The sequence below is a fragment of the Plutella xylostella genome, chromosome 31, assembly GCF_932276165.1.
Source record: "Plutella xylostella chromosome 31, ilPluXylo3.1, whole genome shotgun sequence".
Classification (NCBI taxonomy): Eukaryota; Metazoa; Arthropoda; class Insecta; order Lepidoptera; family Plutellidae; genus Plutella; species Plutella xylostella.
In genome coordinates, this window is record NC_064011.1 from 2,554,031 (window position 1) to 2,574,198 (window position 20,168).

The 20,168-nt window shown below is 34.9% G+C and overlaps 1 protein-coding gene across 1 annotated transcript in view; it reads right to left on the bottom strand.

The window, feature by feature from the left end:
- Positions 1 to 20,168, bottom strand: part of LOC105385572 (irregular chiasm C-roughest protein) — a 285,368-nt gene that overhangs the window by 98,532 nt on the left and 166,668 nt on the right. Inside the window, exons 6-7 of the mRNA XM_048632241.1 lie at positions 7,797 to 7,888; positions 4,052 to 4,160 (exon numbers count right to left, since the gene is read on the bottom strand). Coding sequence (XP_048488198.1) covers positions 4,052 to 4,160; positions 7,797 to 7,888 — 201 coding nt within the window. The remainder of the gene's footprint in view (positions 1 to 4,051; positions 4,161 to 7,796; positions 7,889 to 20,168) is intronic.

Below are 20,168 nucleotides of genomic sequence, written 5' to 3' on the forward strand. Positions count from 1 at the left end.
CAATGGCGCTCAGACATCGGGGAAAATATTGTCAGGTGTGTATAGACGTATTCAGGGTTTATTATTTTTAAACTAATTTTCGAGTTTTGCCGTTTGTGTGAAATAAATATATATTTTAAAGTTAATTAAAGAAGTAAAGAAATGTTTGTTTGACACATAGCCTGTAACAACAACACAAACAAAAAATACAGATAAAAAAAAACTTTAAGTATATATTTTTTTCTTTCAATGTAGCGGCCCCGTAACGGTAAAAAGAAGAGCTTTCATAGAAAGTGCGTAAAAAAAAGATCGATAGAACAGTGTCAGAGCAAGACAGCAATAGATGTGAATTTGTTTAAATGTTTGGTGTAAATCACCCTAAGTCACCACCAACACCAATACAAATTATCAATTTTAAATGACCTCTCTGAGGAGATACAGACTAAACTTTATCAGTATCAGATTTTTTTTAAATGTAAAAGTGGCTACTGTATTTTTTTTCACTTTAGTGCCACAAGATTCTACGGTGAAAAAATCTTCAGATCAACCATCAAATCAAAATTTACCTCTTTACTAAAAAAGTGAAAATAAAAATGACCGGCTAAAAATCTATACCTAAAACTAATATTTTTTCTTTAACCTGAGTACGTCTCTGTTCATACACAAACGTATGTCACAGACTGTGTCATTCAGCGATTGTGACACTACGTATGATGTTTTTATTTGTCCCGTGAGTTATTCTCAAGACACGTCTTTGTATTTCTTAAGCCAAGCGTGCTTTTGTGATGATAATAAGCATTTTTCCCAATCTGAAATCTGTATTCTTTTATTCGGCACTTAGGGGCGTTACTAGGGGTAACTAACGCCGTTAATTGAATACTGTTGTTGACTGCTAGAGGTGAATCTGTTCGTCATGATAACGGACGCTACTAGGAAAGCTTAAGGTACTTAAGCGTTGACCTCACAATCATATAAACTTACTCTCTTCCATCCAAAGGTTGTCTGGTAGAGATTGCTATAAGCAATAAGGCCGCCTTTTTGTACTGTTTTAATTAAGTTTTGTTTTTTGTAATTTTTGTTCTTGGTGCAAATAAAGTGTTTTGTATTGTATTGTATTGTATTGTATTGGAATCGTACGTATTGCAATAAATTGTACAGATTTTCATAAATGTATAGAGACACGGGGTCGGCAATGCCGATGAAGTAGACGCACAACTTTTGTGAATTTCTATAAAAATAATACTTTGCATTCGATGCCGAAAAGTTTAAGCTTAATTATAATGTCTTAGCTTAAATATCGTTTAAAATATAATTATAGATACCTACGTATAAAAAACACTTTTTCACACAAACCTTATCTCCGATTCAGATTATTTACTTCAATCCTACAAACAGATAGGGAGATAGAATATTCTTTATTTGTACACAAGAACATATTTATTATACACAGGAAACTTTGTAAGTATGAATGGATGTTTGGTTCTCTTTCATGGTATATTATAGTAAGTGACATTTGGCATGTAGTAAGTGCCACCCTCGATAATACAAAGCCTACATTTTACTCAGGCATTTTAAGGGAAAACCTTAAAAGGCAAAGCGAAGCTCGCGTGAATAGCTAGTATCATATTATACAATATATTTATGATTAAATTAATTGTTATTGTATTCTATTTATACGCCATAATGAATACAGGTATTATTCTTTACAGCGAACAAACGTAAATAACCGAATCGAATCGTTATTAACCATATTAAGATCGGACAGATACGATATAAATGAATTTTAAAGTTCCATTAAAATAACTACGAATACGATTCCATTTTAAAATGACTTTTTATAGAACTTTGACAATGCTTACTTATATTTATTTTTTTTGATACGAAGAAATATTACATACAAGTAATTAGACTTATTAGATTGTTTTATATTGAAAAAGTTGAAATAGGTTTTATCAAAATATTCCTCCGTTTATTAACTGTACAGAGTTTTGAGAATATTAACGTTCTTATTAAAAATTGAGATTACAGTACACGAATTAGGTATTTAGATATTATAAGAGAATATTCCATAAGACGTAAGCCCAAAGAATGTTACTCAGATAGTCATTCTGAACAACCTTTGTCTTAAGACTTTTCAAAATTCGTGATATAATCGATCGAATAAATTCCATAGTATTTTTATATCACATGTCTAACAAAGTATATTAGTAAGTTTAAGATAAGTTAAAAGATAAAATAATCTTTATTGCACACAAACAGAAACAGTATTACAAACATGAAAAGAAAATAAATAGCACAATCGGCGGCCTTATTACTAAAAGTAATCTCTTCCAGACAACCAAATTGATAGGAAATAGAAAGATATAAAATGGGTATCGTGTAAAAACAGGAGATATTTATAAACTACATTAATATAAAGTATAAACGATTTGTAAATACCGTTTATACTTTATATTAATGTAGTTTAGGTATAGTAAAAAAACCGCTCATTATCAAGAGTTGTTTAGAACGAGTATTCGAGTCACCCTATATATTTCAGCTTACTATACCAATTATGCAACGTCCTGTATAAATATTTTAGCAAATGATATATTTAGCTATTCATTTAATAAAAGTCTAGAGAGAAAGCCGTTAGCTCAAGCTATATTGTGTTACTTTAAAAAGCGCACACACACGCACTCACGCCTTGTACTAATGTACTCCCTTGCGGGGTAGGCAGAGGTGCATTGCTGCACCCACTTTTCGCCAGAGTGTTATGTTAGTCCCAATGTAATAGGGGGCGGGCCTATTGCCATTTTACGGGCACATCCAAGACCTGAGAACAAATATCTGTGTTTAAACAAATATCTGCCCCAGCCGGGAATCGAACCCGGGACCATCGGCTCAGTAGTCAGGGTCACTAACCACTACGCCATTCGGTCGCCTTCACAAAATAATTTATTCATAAATTCTTCACTCTAATGAAGCATTCCCAATTTAAAGAGAGCCTTAATTTTGAAACGAGCACTTAACACAATTGCCGAATTGTTATAAACGCTAAATTCTTATTCCCCATCTTATTTTGCAGACGAGATATAATCCACGATTAAAAAGTTTCAGCGTTTGCGAAGAGTAAAACCTTTACAATAAAAATTCGCTAAATGAATCGTCGATTATTTTTTTATGAATTGCCATTGATAGAGACGAAACGTTATTTTTATTTAAGAATGTTTTTGTTTGATTTTTTCCACTTTTAATTTACTAATGGCTTTTCTTTTCATGCCTATATTTTTATAAATAAAGGTCACAAAGCCTTATTTAACTTTTAATAATGCTAAACGATATAGGTACTGTACCTATTGTTATCGGAAAATTATTTTTATACTCTATAACTTTTATCACCGTGGCAGGAATGGAAAAGTTGTAGGAATAAAATAATTAACTTAAAAGTAAAGCTATTTTTTGTATCAATAATAGCTTTAGTAATATTTGTACAAGACTGAAATATCGTATTTAGCTATACAAACACCAGAAATTATGACGAAGCAAACTTGAATCAATCAAAAAAGGAGATTGTAACGAGCTGAAATTTTGCCTCGCTCCTAGAATTCCTAGAAATGCTAAAAATATATAACTTTATTAAAAAACACAACATAAATTACGTTACAAGTAAGAGTAAGCACAATAGGCGGCCTAATCGCTTAAAGCAAACATTTTCACGGAACTTTTGAGTGAATGAAATAATAATATGTAGATACATTTCACACACGGCCACCCCACCCTGAACTAGGCTGAGCCTATGACATCTGATACATCATCTACAGGGTGTTAAAAAAGGGTATACTAAGCCGAAACCTACATGTGCAGCATGTTATAGCAAAATTAAATTCAGAATTTATTTTCGGGCTTACATATAACATGCTACACATGTAGGTTTCGGCTTAGTATACTTTTTTACAGCACCCTGTATACAGATACATAGATTGATATTATATATTATCAAAAAACCCGATTACAAATATCTGTCTCAAAAAAAAACTGCCGGGAATCGAACCCGGGACCTTCGGCATACCAATCAATAGTATTCACTTACCTCTATGAGTATGCTGGCGGAGCGGTAAGCCCGGTCGGCCGTGTTCTGGGCCTGGCACGTGAACGTCTGGTTGTGGTGCTCTTGCTTCGGAGTCATCGTGATCACGGATCTGGGGGAGGAAAGAGAGGTTAGAGGTTTTGTCCCTCTCTGTCATAGCACAATTTGTTCCTTGACAGAGAGGGACAGGACAGTTCAATAGCTTAAACATCCTATAATTTTTCTATGAATAAAGGGAATAGAAACCTTGTAGTCATCATCATCATCACGACCCATGACGTCCCCACTGCTGGGGCACGGGTCTCCTTCCAATGAAGGAAGGGTTTTAGGCCTCGTCCACCACGCTAGTGGGGGTTGGTGGACGGTGTAGCAATAGTGTTGATGTGGTATGTAGTGTGGCTTTGGTGGGGTGGATGAAGGTTGTTTATTTTTATTAGTATTTTTATAGTCTTCAGCCATCAGCCGTGAGCTGCAGTCTTAAGCCGTGATGTAAGGAATAAAACTAAAGTCTGTTTTTTTAATCTCAGATACTAAATTGACTGATTGTGAACGGTTCATCAACAGTCGATTGTCCCGCCAACAGAACGATACGTCACTTAATCGCAGGTCAATCGACTGTTGATGAACCGTTCAGAGTCTGTCAATTTAGTATATCTGGGATTAAAAACAGACTTTAGTGCGCCTGTGGTGGATATGGGTGAAGGTTGTTTATGGCTTGGGAATTCTATTCTCTCGTCAGCGGTCAGCCGCGAGCTACAGTCTTAAGCCGTGAGGTAAAGAAATATGAATAAAATGTAAAGAATACGACTAACTCAGTATTCATCATCATCTCCAGCCTATGACGTAGGCCCCTCAAAAGACCATTCACATGCGAACTATTGCTTTCCGCGTCCAATCATTTTTTTTTATTTATGATAATTAATCTTAGTTTTCTAATACATTTTACTAGCATAACCACTAAGGTTAGTATTTATTACCAGCCTCCTTTCGCAAGTCGTCACCCTATCCAGCCGAAGAGCATCCTACACTAGGCTAGACTATTCTTGCGCTGCAAGTCACTCTCACTGCCACATCGTGATTATCGTCGTGTCAATATGGCTATAATAATCCCCCAAAGGTTAGACATATGCCAATATCTGCCCAAGAGCGCTACAATTATCTGTCCTCGACCTTCGAAACCTAACCTCTATCTTACTATCTGAGGATCAAACCTATCACAAACTAATATCCTGAAATTCCTGTAAGATCGTTAGCTTCAACTGAACAACTAGTGGCAAGATAATCTCAATCCAATAAGATCTCACTGGGTCTTAGCACGATCTCAAAACACAATGGTTAGGTGTACTTAGCGCAAGTACTCATTGTATTTTATTAATTAAATAATGAAATGGCACCAAATGTACGGAGCAATTTTTTTATATAGGTATTTCTAAGTGAGGTTATCGGTTGTGAAAACAACTTCAACATTCAACAATAACCTAAAAAAAATATTACATGTTTACACAAATCCTAACTAATATTATAAATGCGAAAGTAACTGTGTCTGTCTGTTACTCTTTCACGCCAAAACTACTGAACGGATTTGCGAACATAGGCTACTTTTTATCCCGGAATTCCCACGGGAAAACTTTTTAAGGCGAAGCGAAGCGCGGGGGAACAGCTATACTCTATATGCCCGCATACCCAAAAATATATGAGTAGGTATATTCTATAAATAAATATCTGTAATATGAACAAAGCGTACAGGAAAAGCCCATAATCTGTCAAATCTTGCAGTTCATCGTATCATTAATAGGTACAAAATACATATATTATTTTAAAATCTTTCTGAACTCTTCTTGAAAGACTCAGAGTATTCGCGCGCACTGTACTTAATACAACATATTTCTTAATCTGAACAAAGCTTTAGATGAAAATTCAAGTTGCGTGCAAGCCTCGCTGTTACAGAATGTAATAAACACGAGGAATGCTGCTTACAGCTTACTTACAAACCCGTTTGTAATAATAATGGTAAAAGAGACTTGAAAAAAAAACGAAATGGATTTTTTTGGGTTTTGGTTGTAAGAATGTGGCAGATGGAAAAGTAAGTACGTTAAAAGCATTTCAGGAAATGTATCTGTTCTTAGCTGATATTTATAAATTACAAACATTAAAATATGTACATTATAACATGTAGGCTTGTAATTGTGTAATGTACGTGATTATATTTAATATGTTGTATGATAGTACTAGTACCATTAACAATTATCAATTCTGTAAGTCATAGGTCAATAAAAAAAATAAGTACATACATAGAATAACGCTTACCCTAACTGAAAAACTGAAGTATGTAAAATAAATTTTATCTATAAGATTCGAAACACCCTATCCTTATATGTAAAAAAAAGGAAATATAAATAACTATCAAATCGATCTGACGGGTTCCCGAGAAAAGGCATTACAAACCTACATAAATAGCCAGCCGCTTTCGCCAAGTAATATATATATTATACATATATAATATAATAATACTGACCAAAAAAAACCAACCGCATTTTCCCTGAAACAATAACACAAAATGCCTAAGCTCGAAAAACCGCCGCCCGCCCTCACCTTTCACTCGATGATATATTCCGGCCACGCAAACATTCTATAAACATGTTTATAAGATTATAAGCCTACATTTCTCGTAGCAGTATTTTACTACGGCGCGGCGTAGCCGCGTAGCGTCGTAGCGTCGTAGCCTCGTAGCCGCGTAGCACGTGATAATAGCTACGCGGCTAAACTACCTACCAATATACCACTGCTGAAATAAGAGGGTATAGTGTGGTATGCATAGAGGTTTATGTTGATTATTCTATGAATGTATTGGGTTCGATTCTTTTTCTCTGCAAAATAGATATTTGATTAGTTAGAGTTACATGAGGTGTTTGATAAAAAGTGTCTACTCCTACAAACAAGCATTTTTATATATTAACTAGATTAGGTTTAAACACTGAATGAACTGAACAATCAAGAAGAAAATTTTTAATCATGGAAAATGCCTATGTCTAATAACGGACAGTGTGTAAATGATAGTTGAAATGGCCCTACGAAGCTTTAATACTGTCGCGGTTTTGCTTTGTCGTACCCTCTAAAGGAAAACGGTCCATTTTGTATTATATCCAATAGTCGTTCATTTTATTGGTTTTAGAGGTGTTATTATGATTGCAACAGGAAGATCTGATCTAGAATATACAGGACGGTTAAAAAGACTTACCGATTAGGTATATGCCTATTTTTAAACATTCTTACTATTTAATACGGCATGCCCTTGCAGCGTCAGCAAAAAAATGACATAGCCTACAGGGCCACCTTGTAATGCAATAAATATAGAAGAAACGAAAAAATGCATACAAACCAAAGATAAATTAGGTAAACTTCCATTAAATAAATAAATAAATATAAATAAATATGTGGGGACATCTCACACACGGCCATCCGACCCCAAGCTAGGCAGAACCTGTGTTATGGGTGTCGGACAGCTGATATATCTACACAAATACATAGATAGATAGATACTAAATATAAATATCAACACCCAAGACCCGAGAACAAATATCTGTGTTTAAACAAATATCTGCCCCAGCCGGGAATCGAACCCGGGACCTTCGGCTCAGTAGTCAGGGTCACTAACCACTACGCCATTCGGTCGTCATTCATTCTACCTACCCACGCGTCATCACCCAGAATTAGGGTCTTATAGCTAAAAGAAGCTTCTCCCACTCACCTTGCGGTGTACCGCTGTCCGTCTGATAGAGCCTCCACGGTGTAATTAACACCCTGTGTAAGGACACCGGCGTTGCTGTCCACCCACGTTATCTGAAACAAAGGTAAAAAAACAATCATGAGTTGTCTGGAAGAAATATCTTTGAAAAATACTTTTAGCGCATAATTTTTAGTTTAGTTCTAGGTGATTTGAATTTGACCTGATTTTGAGTTATGCCCTGATAAAGTCCATACCCTGCATAGAAAGTTCGTTATAACGTTATATTAAGTTATAACGCGGCTGTCGTTGTAAGTGGCTTAGGTGATCCTGTGTGTAACGAGTTATGACAAGCTGTTGCCTGGGAATTTATGATATTAAACTTGGCAAATAATTACTATAAGTATACAACACGCTGTAGACATTGCATAGTTTAATGTCCACAAAAGAAGTATCAACTATCCACAATACAGGGTGTTAAAAAACTGTAAGAAGGCATATAGCAAGGACGACTAGACTTCGGGGTTCAGGTCAACTTTTTTTTAACAAAATAAACATCGTTTAAAGACAGACGGGCAGAAGGTAAGATAATTTATTGTGCTAAAATAAAATAAAACAAATTCTACTCTAATTTAAGATGAGCAATTATTTACACATACATCACATTGTATCATCAAATAGAATTCAAATAACATGTAAGTACAGTCAAGTGCAATTAATCCTGATCCCCTATATAGCTATAACTACAACCCTCCCACATAGGCGCCACCTATGTAAAATAACCTTGAACTACATACACCTTGTTTCGTTACTAAGACTTCTGTATGTGTGTTAAAATATGGCGCTAAATATAGACTTTTATTAATTTAAGCGCCATCTTAAATCAAATATTGGAACTAGCTTCATAAAGTTCATGCCAGAATGTTAAAACCTGTGTTGTTCACTTTTAACTATTGCAAGCCAGCTCAGTGTGATACGAAGTGATTGCATTTTTCACCAGTTTAACTACTTGACGGTGCACAGTGTTTTATGAACCCTATTTTTGTGTCATCTCGGTTTTTTTGCATAATCTTATAGTTTTCGTCATTTTAAACACTTAAGTAAAACTCCGAAGTTTCTATGACTTCTAGTTTATTTTTAAAAAAATCTTAAAGTTTCACTTTATCCGGGTTCCGAAAATCACAAAAAATATTATTAAAATATAACTATGCGATACAATTAAATTTCAATAGCATTCATGGAATACACATATTAAGACATACATTATAACAAAATTTCATACATCAAATCTAAATAGTTACTGAAATATTCGTATTATTCTCTCTTTTCATTTTTGTGTTTTAAAACCCGAATAACCGCGTATTAGATCGAGATTTTCAGTACATAGGTAGTCCCGGTATGCCTCTATTATCATTATTAATACCAGAATCTAATACCGCGTTATTCAGAAGTTATTATTATTTGTTTATTTTTTTTAGGGTTGTCACTCACAAACCGGATAAAGACAAAGAGTTATCCGGATATAAAAAATATGCGGTAAATAAAATGCGTACTTGTAAATGATTATAATTGAATTGTATAGGTCATATTTAATGCAAAACAACTAAAAAAGTTATTTGGCTAGTTTTTTTAATCTCTAAACTCAGAAATTGTTAAGTTTTGGATCATACATATAGGGTTTAATCGTATGAAAATTATTTTCTATATAACCTCGTAAAAGGATCAGCTCTACTTACCAATAACCCTGTATACATATGGTTGAAAAATATAACCTTCCATGCAGTCGGGTAAAACTAGTCTGGGGGCACGATAGTCTCGAGAAAAACGGGCAGGGCCGTACCATCTTTTCTCGAAGCGATTCGCGGCAGTTTCACACACCCTATATCTTCGATGTAGCTAGGAGTTGTTTTCGGTGAATAATACACTGCCAATGAAAAAGTTCCACTCACAAAACTCCATCACCAGACGAACCCAATTTTTTCAAACATTTAATTTGAAGTTTAAACAAAATATTATTGTTATTAATTGGTAATATCCTGATGCTCTCTTAAATCAAAGTTGCAGAAGACGTCATTAAGCTAGCCTTTTATGTTTAAGAGTAATTTGGTGTTTTTCTCAGTGGAACCTTTTCATTGCCCGTGAGTGTAGTAGGCATTATAAAAAGCTTAATTTCGAAATTATGCCAACTGAATTAATAGTTTAGGAGTTACGGTCGATCAAAGTTACACCATTTTGTCACTCACTGACTAACTGACAGATCATTAAAAAGTTTAAGGTACTTCTAGTAGACTTAAAATTTTGCACTATAGAAAACAATTTTATATTTGCGGTTTGGCAAGAAGATTGTGTATGGATTTTGACTGCATAACTTTGTTCGTTGTTTAAGTATTCAATTGGATGAATACATAATAATAGAATATATATAATAAATGTAATACATATATTATCATCATCATCATCAGCCAACACAGGCCATCATCATCAGCCTATAGCAGTCTACTGCTGGACGTAGGCCTCTCCCAAAGCACGCCACTGGATGCGATCTTTAGCTTTCCGCATCCAATCATAACCAGCCACCTTTCGCAAGTCGTCACCCCATCTAGCCGGAGGGCGTCCCACACTACGTTTGCCTAGTCTCGGCCTCCACTCCAGAACACGTTTACCCCATCGGTCATCGGTTCTTCGACAGATGTGACCAGCCCACTGCCACTTAAGCTTACTAACTCGGTGACTTTAGTTCTCTGTCGGATTACTTCGTTCCGGATGCGATATTTCTGAGAGACTACAAGCATAGCTTTTTCCATAGCTCGCTGAGTGACCTTCAGTTTGTGAACCAGTCCCACTGTAAGTGTCCACGTTTCAGCCCCATAGGTCATGGGGCCTATGGGGAACATAGGCCATAATTAATACAAATTACCTAATACAGTTCATAATTTATAATAATTTATTACATGAATAAACCTGAAACTAGATGGCATTGCCGGATGCATTCTACATCGCGGCATGGTTTCGTTACAGAGCGCAGTCTAAGTAGGTAGTACATACTTTCAACACTTACAAAAAATAAATGAGATTCCACCAAAAACATTAAATCTAAAAAAGTGCCAAGTCTCTCGATGCAGTCTTTTCATCGTAAAAAGTTATGAGTCCCATAGAAGCCAAGCCAGTCCTATTCAAATTATTTTGTAGTTATAAATAAACATTTAGTAATTTTATCAATAGTTTTCATTATATTATAATTATAGTGACTTGTAATCTATTTAAAAAAGGAAAAGGCAAACGACATTAAATTTAATCGATAAAATAGTAAAGCTAAATTTCTAAATAACAGATTTCTTATCTCTGTCAGAAAAAATTAAACCCGGATGTAAAATATTAGTTTATGAGGAGTGACAACCCTACATCCGAAAAATCCGGTTAAAACTTAGTTTAACGATAACTTCTGAATAACGCGGTATTAGATGCTGGTATTAATAATGATCATAGAAGCATACCGGGACTACCTATGTACCGAAAATCTCGATCTAATACGCGGTTATTCGGGTTTTAAAACACAAAAATGAAAAGAGAGAATAATACGAATATTTCAGTACCTATTTAGATTTGATGTATGAAATTTTGCTATAATGTTTGTCTTAATATGTGTATTCCATGCATGCTATTGAAATTTAATTGTTTCGCATAGTTATATTTTAATAATATTTTTTGTGATTTTCGGAACTCAGATAAAGTGAAACTTTAGGATTTTTTTAAAAATAAACTAGAAGTCATAGAAACTTCGGAGTTTTACTAAAGTGTTTAAAATGACGAAAACTATAAGATTTTGCAAAAAAAACGAGATGACACAAAAATAGGGTTCATAAAACACTGTGCGGTGTGGTGTAATCGTTAAGGTATTCGGCTTTCAATATGGAGGTTCAGAGTTCAAATCTCTGGGAGGTGTGACTTTTAAAATTTATTTTTATGTTTTACTTTGTTAATCATTATAGATAGGTTATTTTAGACTATCTTTATCAATATGAACTGGAAATAAAATAAAAACATAATATATAAGAAAAAGAACTTTATTTCACTAAACAAGTAAATATTATTAGTCTGTAAGCAGAATAATTATGAACAAAAGTAAACAAATTCAAAAACTGTAGAATTACAACAATGAGAACCAACATGTTACTAAATTTCACAATTTACATCTCTTGTTGTTTTCTACAATTAAATTATAAATAAGCAACAATTTTATTACTAAGTAGTTACTTATAAAATAATATGTAATCAATTATCTTAACAGTATGAACAAATAATTATCTTACTACTAAATAAATTTTACTCATTTTTAAACTGGGGACCCGTTAAATACATACTAAACGTATAATAACATAGTTATAATGTTCCATTTCTTTTTTGCGAGTTGTGCTGTTATCGTGTAGAAGATATTTCTCACGCAATGCAAACGGCAACCATAATATCATCCTTAAAATTCTCAAATTAAATCTTGTCATGCGTTAGCTATTTTATAACAGTTCTTCAGGGCCCATTATAGGACATCCATCTTCGGTAACCTTTAAAAACAATAATTTGATCATGCCTTAATGAATATAATAATTGTGACATTATTACTATAGCGTAAAAAGTATATTATGATAATCTATAAGTAAAATAAATGAAAGCCAATAATATATAAAGTAACCAATAAAATTATAAAGAGAAAATACGAACCCAATGTTGTCCTGGCACTTAACTCAATTAATAATGATGACCTTGTTAATAAATTCGTTTGTCATCGTTACAAATCAATAATTTTGATTATATTACCTATAGGTATAAATCAGATCAATCAGATGGAATTAACAAAACCCATCTCAATGCAACAAAACATTCTCTTCAAGTCTACAATTTCAAATGAGAAATAAATTCAAAATACCCTCTGCGCTTATAATATTTCATATTGTAAACAATTATCACTATTCACTACATAGACTATACTTTTGCTAATGAACCGCAACATATTCACTATTTTGCAAACGAGTTCAATAAGCTTCGTGGCGTAGCGGGCAAATGGTTGGTTTGCGAATAATTGGGCCGCGGGTTCGAGCCCAGATGAAAAACAAAAATAATTTAAATTTTGTATTTCATAATATTATTGTTCTATGAATTCGTTAGTTTGTGTAAATGATGGATATTATCTAAAATCTAAATGATGGATATAAATAGGAGAATAGTAAAATAGTTCTGTGTCTGTCTATAGACACGAGCACTACAGCAACATACGTCACACCGACAAATTGGCTTTGCGTAGTTTGAATTTCTATTTGAAATGCAGGGGGTCAGGTTTTTCTGCACCTGACTGTACCTACCTAATTTATAACAAAAAAAACGTTTCCCTCCAAATTCTTTTATTTGAATCGCTCAGTTGGAAACTTGGCTTATTTGGGAAGAAAAACAGGCCATTGAACCAATTAGAAAATTTCGCAAAGCCTACAAGAACAAATACAAAAGTGGATAGCGGGAATTCTTCCGCTTTCAAAGTGATGCTTCCTTCGCAACTGGCCAGTTACTTGAAATTTAATATATTTTTTTAATATTTTAATGCTAAGTTAGTTTTGAAGTGCTGCCACAAAAAACTTTAAGCACTGATTACCAAGTGTTTAATTTGACAGATTTTGTAGGCGTTCGATTTTTTAAATAAGTAGATAGAGTCGTGTTTAGCGGAGCATCGTCCGGAAACTAACATTAACAATATACGAACAAGATAGAGTATCAGTCAAAAGAAACGTCTCGACAACTATAAAGCGATTTTATGTGCATGTTGTTGGTACTTCAAGTTAAATAAAATAAAAATTGGTAGGTAAAAAGGGCCTTTCCTTGAAAAATTTGTCAATGATCAACAGATGAAGTGACTGTCATCGACACGCTATTATACAGGAAGTAATACAAAGGTATTAGTAGTAAGCCAAAAATAGGGGGCTATAGGAGGCAATTAAGAATAAATTTTGTCACGTAACTCATAACTTTCTTCGTATAAACATTGTTTTTTCGGGAATTTCCAATAACAATTACTCAACTCTGAGTCACATCCCTTTAAGCTTTCTATACCCTTTTTTAATCCTTTATACACTCACTTACAAAATGCAGACACCAAATAGCCCCATTTTTTTTAAACATTGAATAGGATTTTTTACAAAGTACGTGTTCAGTTGGTAATATTCTGATGCACCGCAAAATGTACTTCAACATTGGAGAAGGCGTCATTAAGTAAGCTTTTTCCGTTTAGAAGTAATTTGGTGATTTTCTCAATGGAAATTTTTCATTGCCCGTGAGTGTACTATTTAAATGAACTATCCTGTCTGTCCTATAACTGTCCAGTAACCTACTGAATGCAAACGAAGCACAGACTCTAAAGTTTCCTCTCCCGTTTAAAGGCAAAATTTTAAACAAACTCCAGCTTTGTTTAAATGAAATTCGAACGCAACTCTGAAACGATAACGATAATACCAACTTCACCTGGATGCCTATTTCAATATGAATAATATACAGTGTGTTGTTTTTCGGACCCGACAAATTTTAAGGGTGGATTCTACGAGTAATTTCATCGAGAAAAAACCCTCATAAAGATGAATATAAAGATAAAATTGTCTTTATTGCACACAAACAGAAACAGTTCATACATATGTGGGGGTGTAGTAAGTGACTTAAATTAGATTTCTTCTTCTTTTAGAAAATCATATCTCAAGATTTAAACGCCTTACGGACATGAAATAAAATGCGTTTATCCGCAAAAAGTCGTCTCAATCCAATAAAAATGTCCACAACTGCTTAAAAGTTACATAAAAAAAGTTCAAAGCAACTTTAAAATGACCGCCATTTCTAGAATATTGAGATTTGACCCCACATATGGGGGTTTTTTCTCGATGAAATTACTCGTAGAATCCACCCTTAAAGTTTGTCGGGTCCGAAAAACAACACACTGTATAATAAGCCCGATATTTCAATTTCAAATAGTTATTGAAAGTGAATAACTATTTAACTATTTACCCATCAAGTGAGCACAGTATAATACCTAATTGCATTTCATGCAAATCATTTGATTGCATTTTAGAAATATTGAACATGAATACGTATATCCTACTTAATTATATTTTGGTACCTACCTGTAATTGTACCATCGCGGTTTCTGCCAACTAAGTATAATTTGTAAAGATAATTTTTCAACATAATATGTGGGAATAGCTTAGGTGTGTTATATATGTAGGATTTATAATATTTCAATGATGTTTCAGAACGAATTATAGAATTATTACTTGTCTATGATATTAACTTTTTTGTGAAGGCTCGCTGGTAAATATGGCGTCTAGCACGAAAGATTGTTCTCTGCTTCTTGGGTGTAAATAAATTAAATCCAGATTGTTTAAGTGCATCGGCGGTTTTATTTTCATCCCACATATTACTTTTTGTATGGAAATTTCAAAAGAAGTAACCAAGGGTAGGTATCAAATTTCATGGAAAATTTATTAGTTTTACCACTTGATCATGCGTGCTTTTAAACTTTTCAGGAGTATGTATCCTAATTACACTGTTCACCTAATTATTCCTAAGATAAACCTGTATAAACGTAGTACTTTAATTTTAGCACAAAAATGAAAAGGGTATCACATAAAAAAGTTTTAAATGTGCGTTTAAATAGCGATAAAACATTTTAAAACGTCGTGTCCCAGGAGGGCTATTCTACCTTGATAAAAGACGAACGAAGGAGAGCACATCTACTTATACAACGATAAATATATAGGTACTTAAACTTAATGAAAACACCTAAGGGCCAGCTGATAAGCAGCGCCTTATTGTCTAAAGCACATGCTGTGCTGGTGCCTATTTTACGCTCTGTACAGCGACCTTCTATGTTATTCTTTGTTATGTCTGTATTTCTATTTCCTGTATTTTATGTTTTTATCCGTGTGTCAAATAAATGTACCCTTATCTTCATCTATTTTTTTCGTATGCTAGGGTGACCCCTAAAGCCCTCAGGCGCTAAACTCAAAACCGTTTAAGATAATGATGATAACCGCTACAAAGGGTCCCCATGAACAATAACTGTGTGAGATGCTCTCAAAGTTATTTACAGTGGGCAAATGGAATGGAAGTATTATTATATACCGGTATTATCTGATCCGAGACAAATTATTGGCCACGTACCAATGTCATAAAAATTAACCTCTAACCATGGAAGTAATAAGTACTAAGGACTTATTATTTCCATGCCTCTAACTCAGTCGGTAAGCGCCCGCTATTATGTACACCAGAGATGCGGGTTCGAATCCCGGCGCTAACATGTACCAATGAGTTCTTTGGAATTTAAGTACAATGTCTTCATGAGTTGTGTGACTGTGCCATAAAAATTAACTCTAACTCAGTCGGGTAAGCGCCCGCTTCCCACGCCAGCGATGCGGGTTTGAATCCCGGCGCTGACATGCACCAACGAGTTCTTTGGAATTTAAGTATACAATGTATACCATCGCTCTTACGGTGCACCAACTTGAAATTGTCCTAGCTCCGGAAGGCTGTTTGGGGAAATGCACAAAGGTTTCATCCTAACTAATATTATTCCTAATTCCTAATTCCTAACTAATATTATAAATGCGAAAGTAACTGTGTCTGTCTGTCTGTTACTCTATCACGCCAAAACTACTGAACTGATTTAAATAAAATTTGCTATATATATGGTTTAGACCCTGAGAAAGAACATAGGCTACTTTTTATCCCGGAATTCCCGGAAGCTCGCGGGAACAGCTAGTTTGAAATAATTATGATTTTAACGGTCCTATTATGTCCATTATTAACACCATACTGTGACTAGTTACAGAAGTTGTAGAAGAAGAAGTAGAATAGTTACTAACGTATAACACAAAAATACATTGTAATGCTGTCTGGTACACCACCACGTAGTGTTTATGAGAATTAAGGCACTTCAGTCGTAGAGAGTTAAGCCTCGTATTCACTATGCGACAAATTGTCGCAGAACCTGTCTAGGCACATGTCGTCTACGTGTCGCCGCGACGTCGCGCTCTGTTCTGCGACGTCGCACGCGACTATACAGCGACATCTACGTGTCGCAGAACAGGTTCCGTGTTTTGGCTCGCGAGACAGAACTTCCTGCGACATCTGTCTAGCGACCGCTGTTGCAGAGTGTGGACGCGTGCGCGACTTCTAGCACGCAGCACTAACTGCCACGACAACCTCTGTGATAACAGATGTTCTGTAACAGTCTCAGAACTTGTGCCCTAGTGAATTCGAGGCATTAAGATAACATGATTTAATGTTACCCATAAAAAACTTATAAGGATAACATTATAACAATATAATATCTCAAACACTCTTTACAGAGGCATACAAAATACTATAAATCGAGAAATCCATATATACGTAAGTAACATTACAAAGTTCAAAAATGCACGCACAAAATTCCTGTTAAAAATTTGCTAACAAATGCTTTTTGCTCTACTTTCCTGTTAGCTCAGTGAGCATCCTGTACATAAGCTCGCACCTACAGGGTGTTACTAAACCAATTACATGAAATTCACGGGGAGAGCCGGCTAACTGAAATAAACTGCCCTTTATTGGCCGCCTATTCTGTGCTGCTGGGAGTTTGCAAAAATAAAGAAAGAAAGAAAGATAAATATAAATTATAGTGCACGCAAAAAGTGCTGCTCAATGTTATACTAATAGCGTATTTAATAGCGTAGTGACGACCGAATGGCGTAGTGGTTAGTGACCTGACTACTGAGCCGATGGTCTCGGGTTCGATTCCCGGCTGGGGCAGATATATGTTTAAACACAGATATTTGTTCTCGGGTCTTGGATGTGCCCGTAAAATGGCAATAGGCCCGCCCCCTATTACATTGGGACTAACATAACACTCTGGCGAAAAGTGGGTGTGGATAATTTATTCGGGAGCTATGAAAAAGTTCCAGTGACAATAGCACCGAATTACTCCTTAACGGAAAAGGCTAGCTTAATAACTTACACCGTCTGCAATATTGAAGTACAATTTAAAACCGCATCAGAATAATTACGAATTTAAAAGTAAAAAATATACCAAGTTTAAAAAAATTTATTAGACTTATAATATAATAACTAAATCATTATTTTAATTTTTCCTTTACATTTCTTTAGTACACTTGACCCCTCTTTAAACAAAATATCCTTTCCACCCTAAGGTTGTCTTGAAAAAATCGCTTTAAGCGATAAGACCGCCATTTTTGTACATATTTGTTAGTATTTAAGTTTTTGTAAGTTTCTTTTATGTGTACAAATAAAGAATATTCTATCTATCTATCTATCTATTAGTAAATGAGGCCATTTGGTGTCGGTATTTTCTCAGTGGAACTTTTTTATTGCGTAGTATCCATATCTTTATTTTATACTAGCTGTTCCCGCGCGCTTCGCTTCGCCTTAAAAGTTTCCCGTGGGAATTCCGGGGTTAAAAAGTAGCCTATGTTCTTTCTCAGGTTGTAGACAATATTATACCAAACTAGCTGTTCCCGCGCGCTTCGCTTCGCCTTAAAAAGTTTTCCCGCGGGAATTCCGGGATAAAAAGTAGCCTATGTTCTTTCCTAGGGTCTACACCGTATATATACCAAATTTAATTCAAATCCGTTCAGTAGTTTTGGCGTGAAAGAGTAACAGACAGACAGACAGACAGACAGACAGACACAGTTACTTTCGCATTTATAATATTAGTTAGGATTAGGATTTCATTCAAATCTGTTCAGTAGTTTTGGCGTGAAAGAGTATCAGACAGACAGACAGACACAGTTGCTTTCGCATTTATAATATTAGTTATTAGACTGTAAACCTATCGATTTCCCGGCATCACTAATATCAATTGTAGTGTAGCTGGTGGCCTACCGGGACCAATATTGCGTCCTGGAAAACTTCCCATTGTTGTATTGTGGGTCAAGTGATCTGGACTTACGTTAATATCGCTCGGGAGAAGTCCATGGGGTCACTCTACATCGATGAACGAACGAGAATTGTCACGCAATCGGCACGCTTAATACAACGGGATAGAGTCGTGGGTAGAGCTGCAGTTTTGTTTTTCCGAAGCTTCAGAGCGCTGAGCTAACCACGGCTCTATCTCGTTGTATTGCGGGTTGACTAGCACCAAATGCTTTTAGCATTAAGTCTACCCTTTGTACTTTTATTTGTAATATTTGTACAATCCTAACTAATCCTAATCCTAACTAATCCTAACTAATATTATAAATGCGAAAGTAACTGTGTCTGTCTGCCTGTCTGTCTGTCTGTCTGTCTGTCTGTCTGTTACTCTTTCACGCCAAAACTACTAAACGGATTTGAATGAAATTTGGTATACATATGGTCTAGACCCTGAGAAAGAACATAGACTACTTTTTATCGCGGAATTCCCACGGGAAAACTTTTTAAGGCGAAGCGAAGCTCGCGGGAACAGCTAGTTTTAAATAGAAGAAAAAGCAGAGTTACGTAAACAAATATTGAGCGTCCCGATTGCATGACAATTTTTGTTCCTTCGTTCGTTGATTTAGAGAGTGACCCCCATATTTCAATGAAAAACAGGTCAAATAGGGTATACTAAGCCGAAACCTACATGTGCAGCATGGTATATCTAAGCCCGAATCTGAAATCAGAATTTGGAAATTCGCGAAAAAAATAATTATTTTTCCATAGTAAAAAGTCACGTGACCAACAAAGTTTCTATGGAAAATGAAAATATTTTTTCGCGAATTTTCAAATTCTGATTTCTGATTCAGGCTTAGATATACCATGCTGCACATGTAGGTTTCGGCTTAGTATACCCTTTTTGCAACACCCTTTATACAATTACAGCTAGTTATGCTGGGAAACTAATCGTAGTTAAAAACTTCCGACGATAACTAGTGTAGTGTTGTAACTATTGGATTTCTTAGCTGGTGAAAGACAGATTAGCTTCAGTGATACGTATAAATAAGGATAAAAGCTACCGAACCACCACCGACACATTAGCAATTAACAATCCTTATGTAGCGTCGCTCACCTGTCAAACATCTGTCACATCCATACAAGTTACGTTTTTAAATTTTAAATCACATGACCAACAATGGACAACATTTCAAAAAACTAAAGCTGCTATAAATCGAAAACCATTTCGAGATTTAGCTCTAAAGGCCACAAAAAAAAATGTTTTTGTATTTTTTGGATGTATCATTTTCGAGAAAATCATAAAATAGTAAAAAAGTGCTGATGACGTCATGCATCAGGTGCGATGCATTTTGATGATCATAGCCTATAGATTTAAAAACAAAGTAACTGTCACTTTCATTTTTGATTGACGTTGACGTTTTATCGTGACGTTGTTGTTTATTTGGGTCATTTTCATTAATTCTGTTC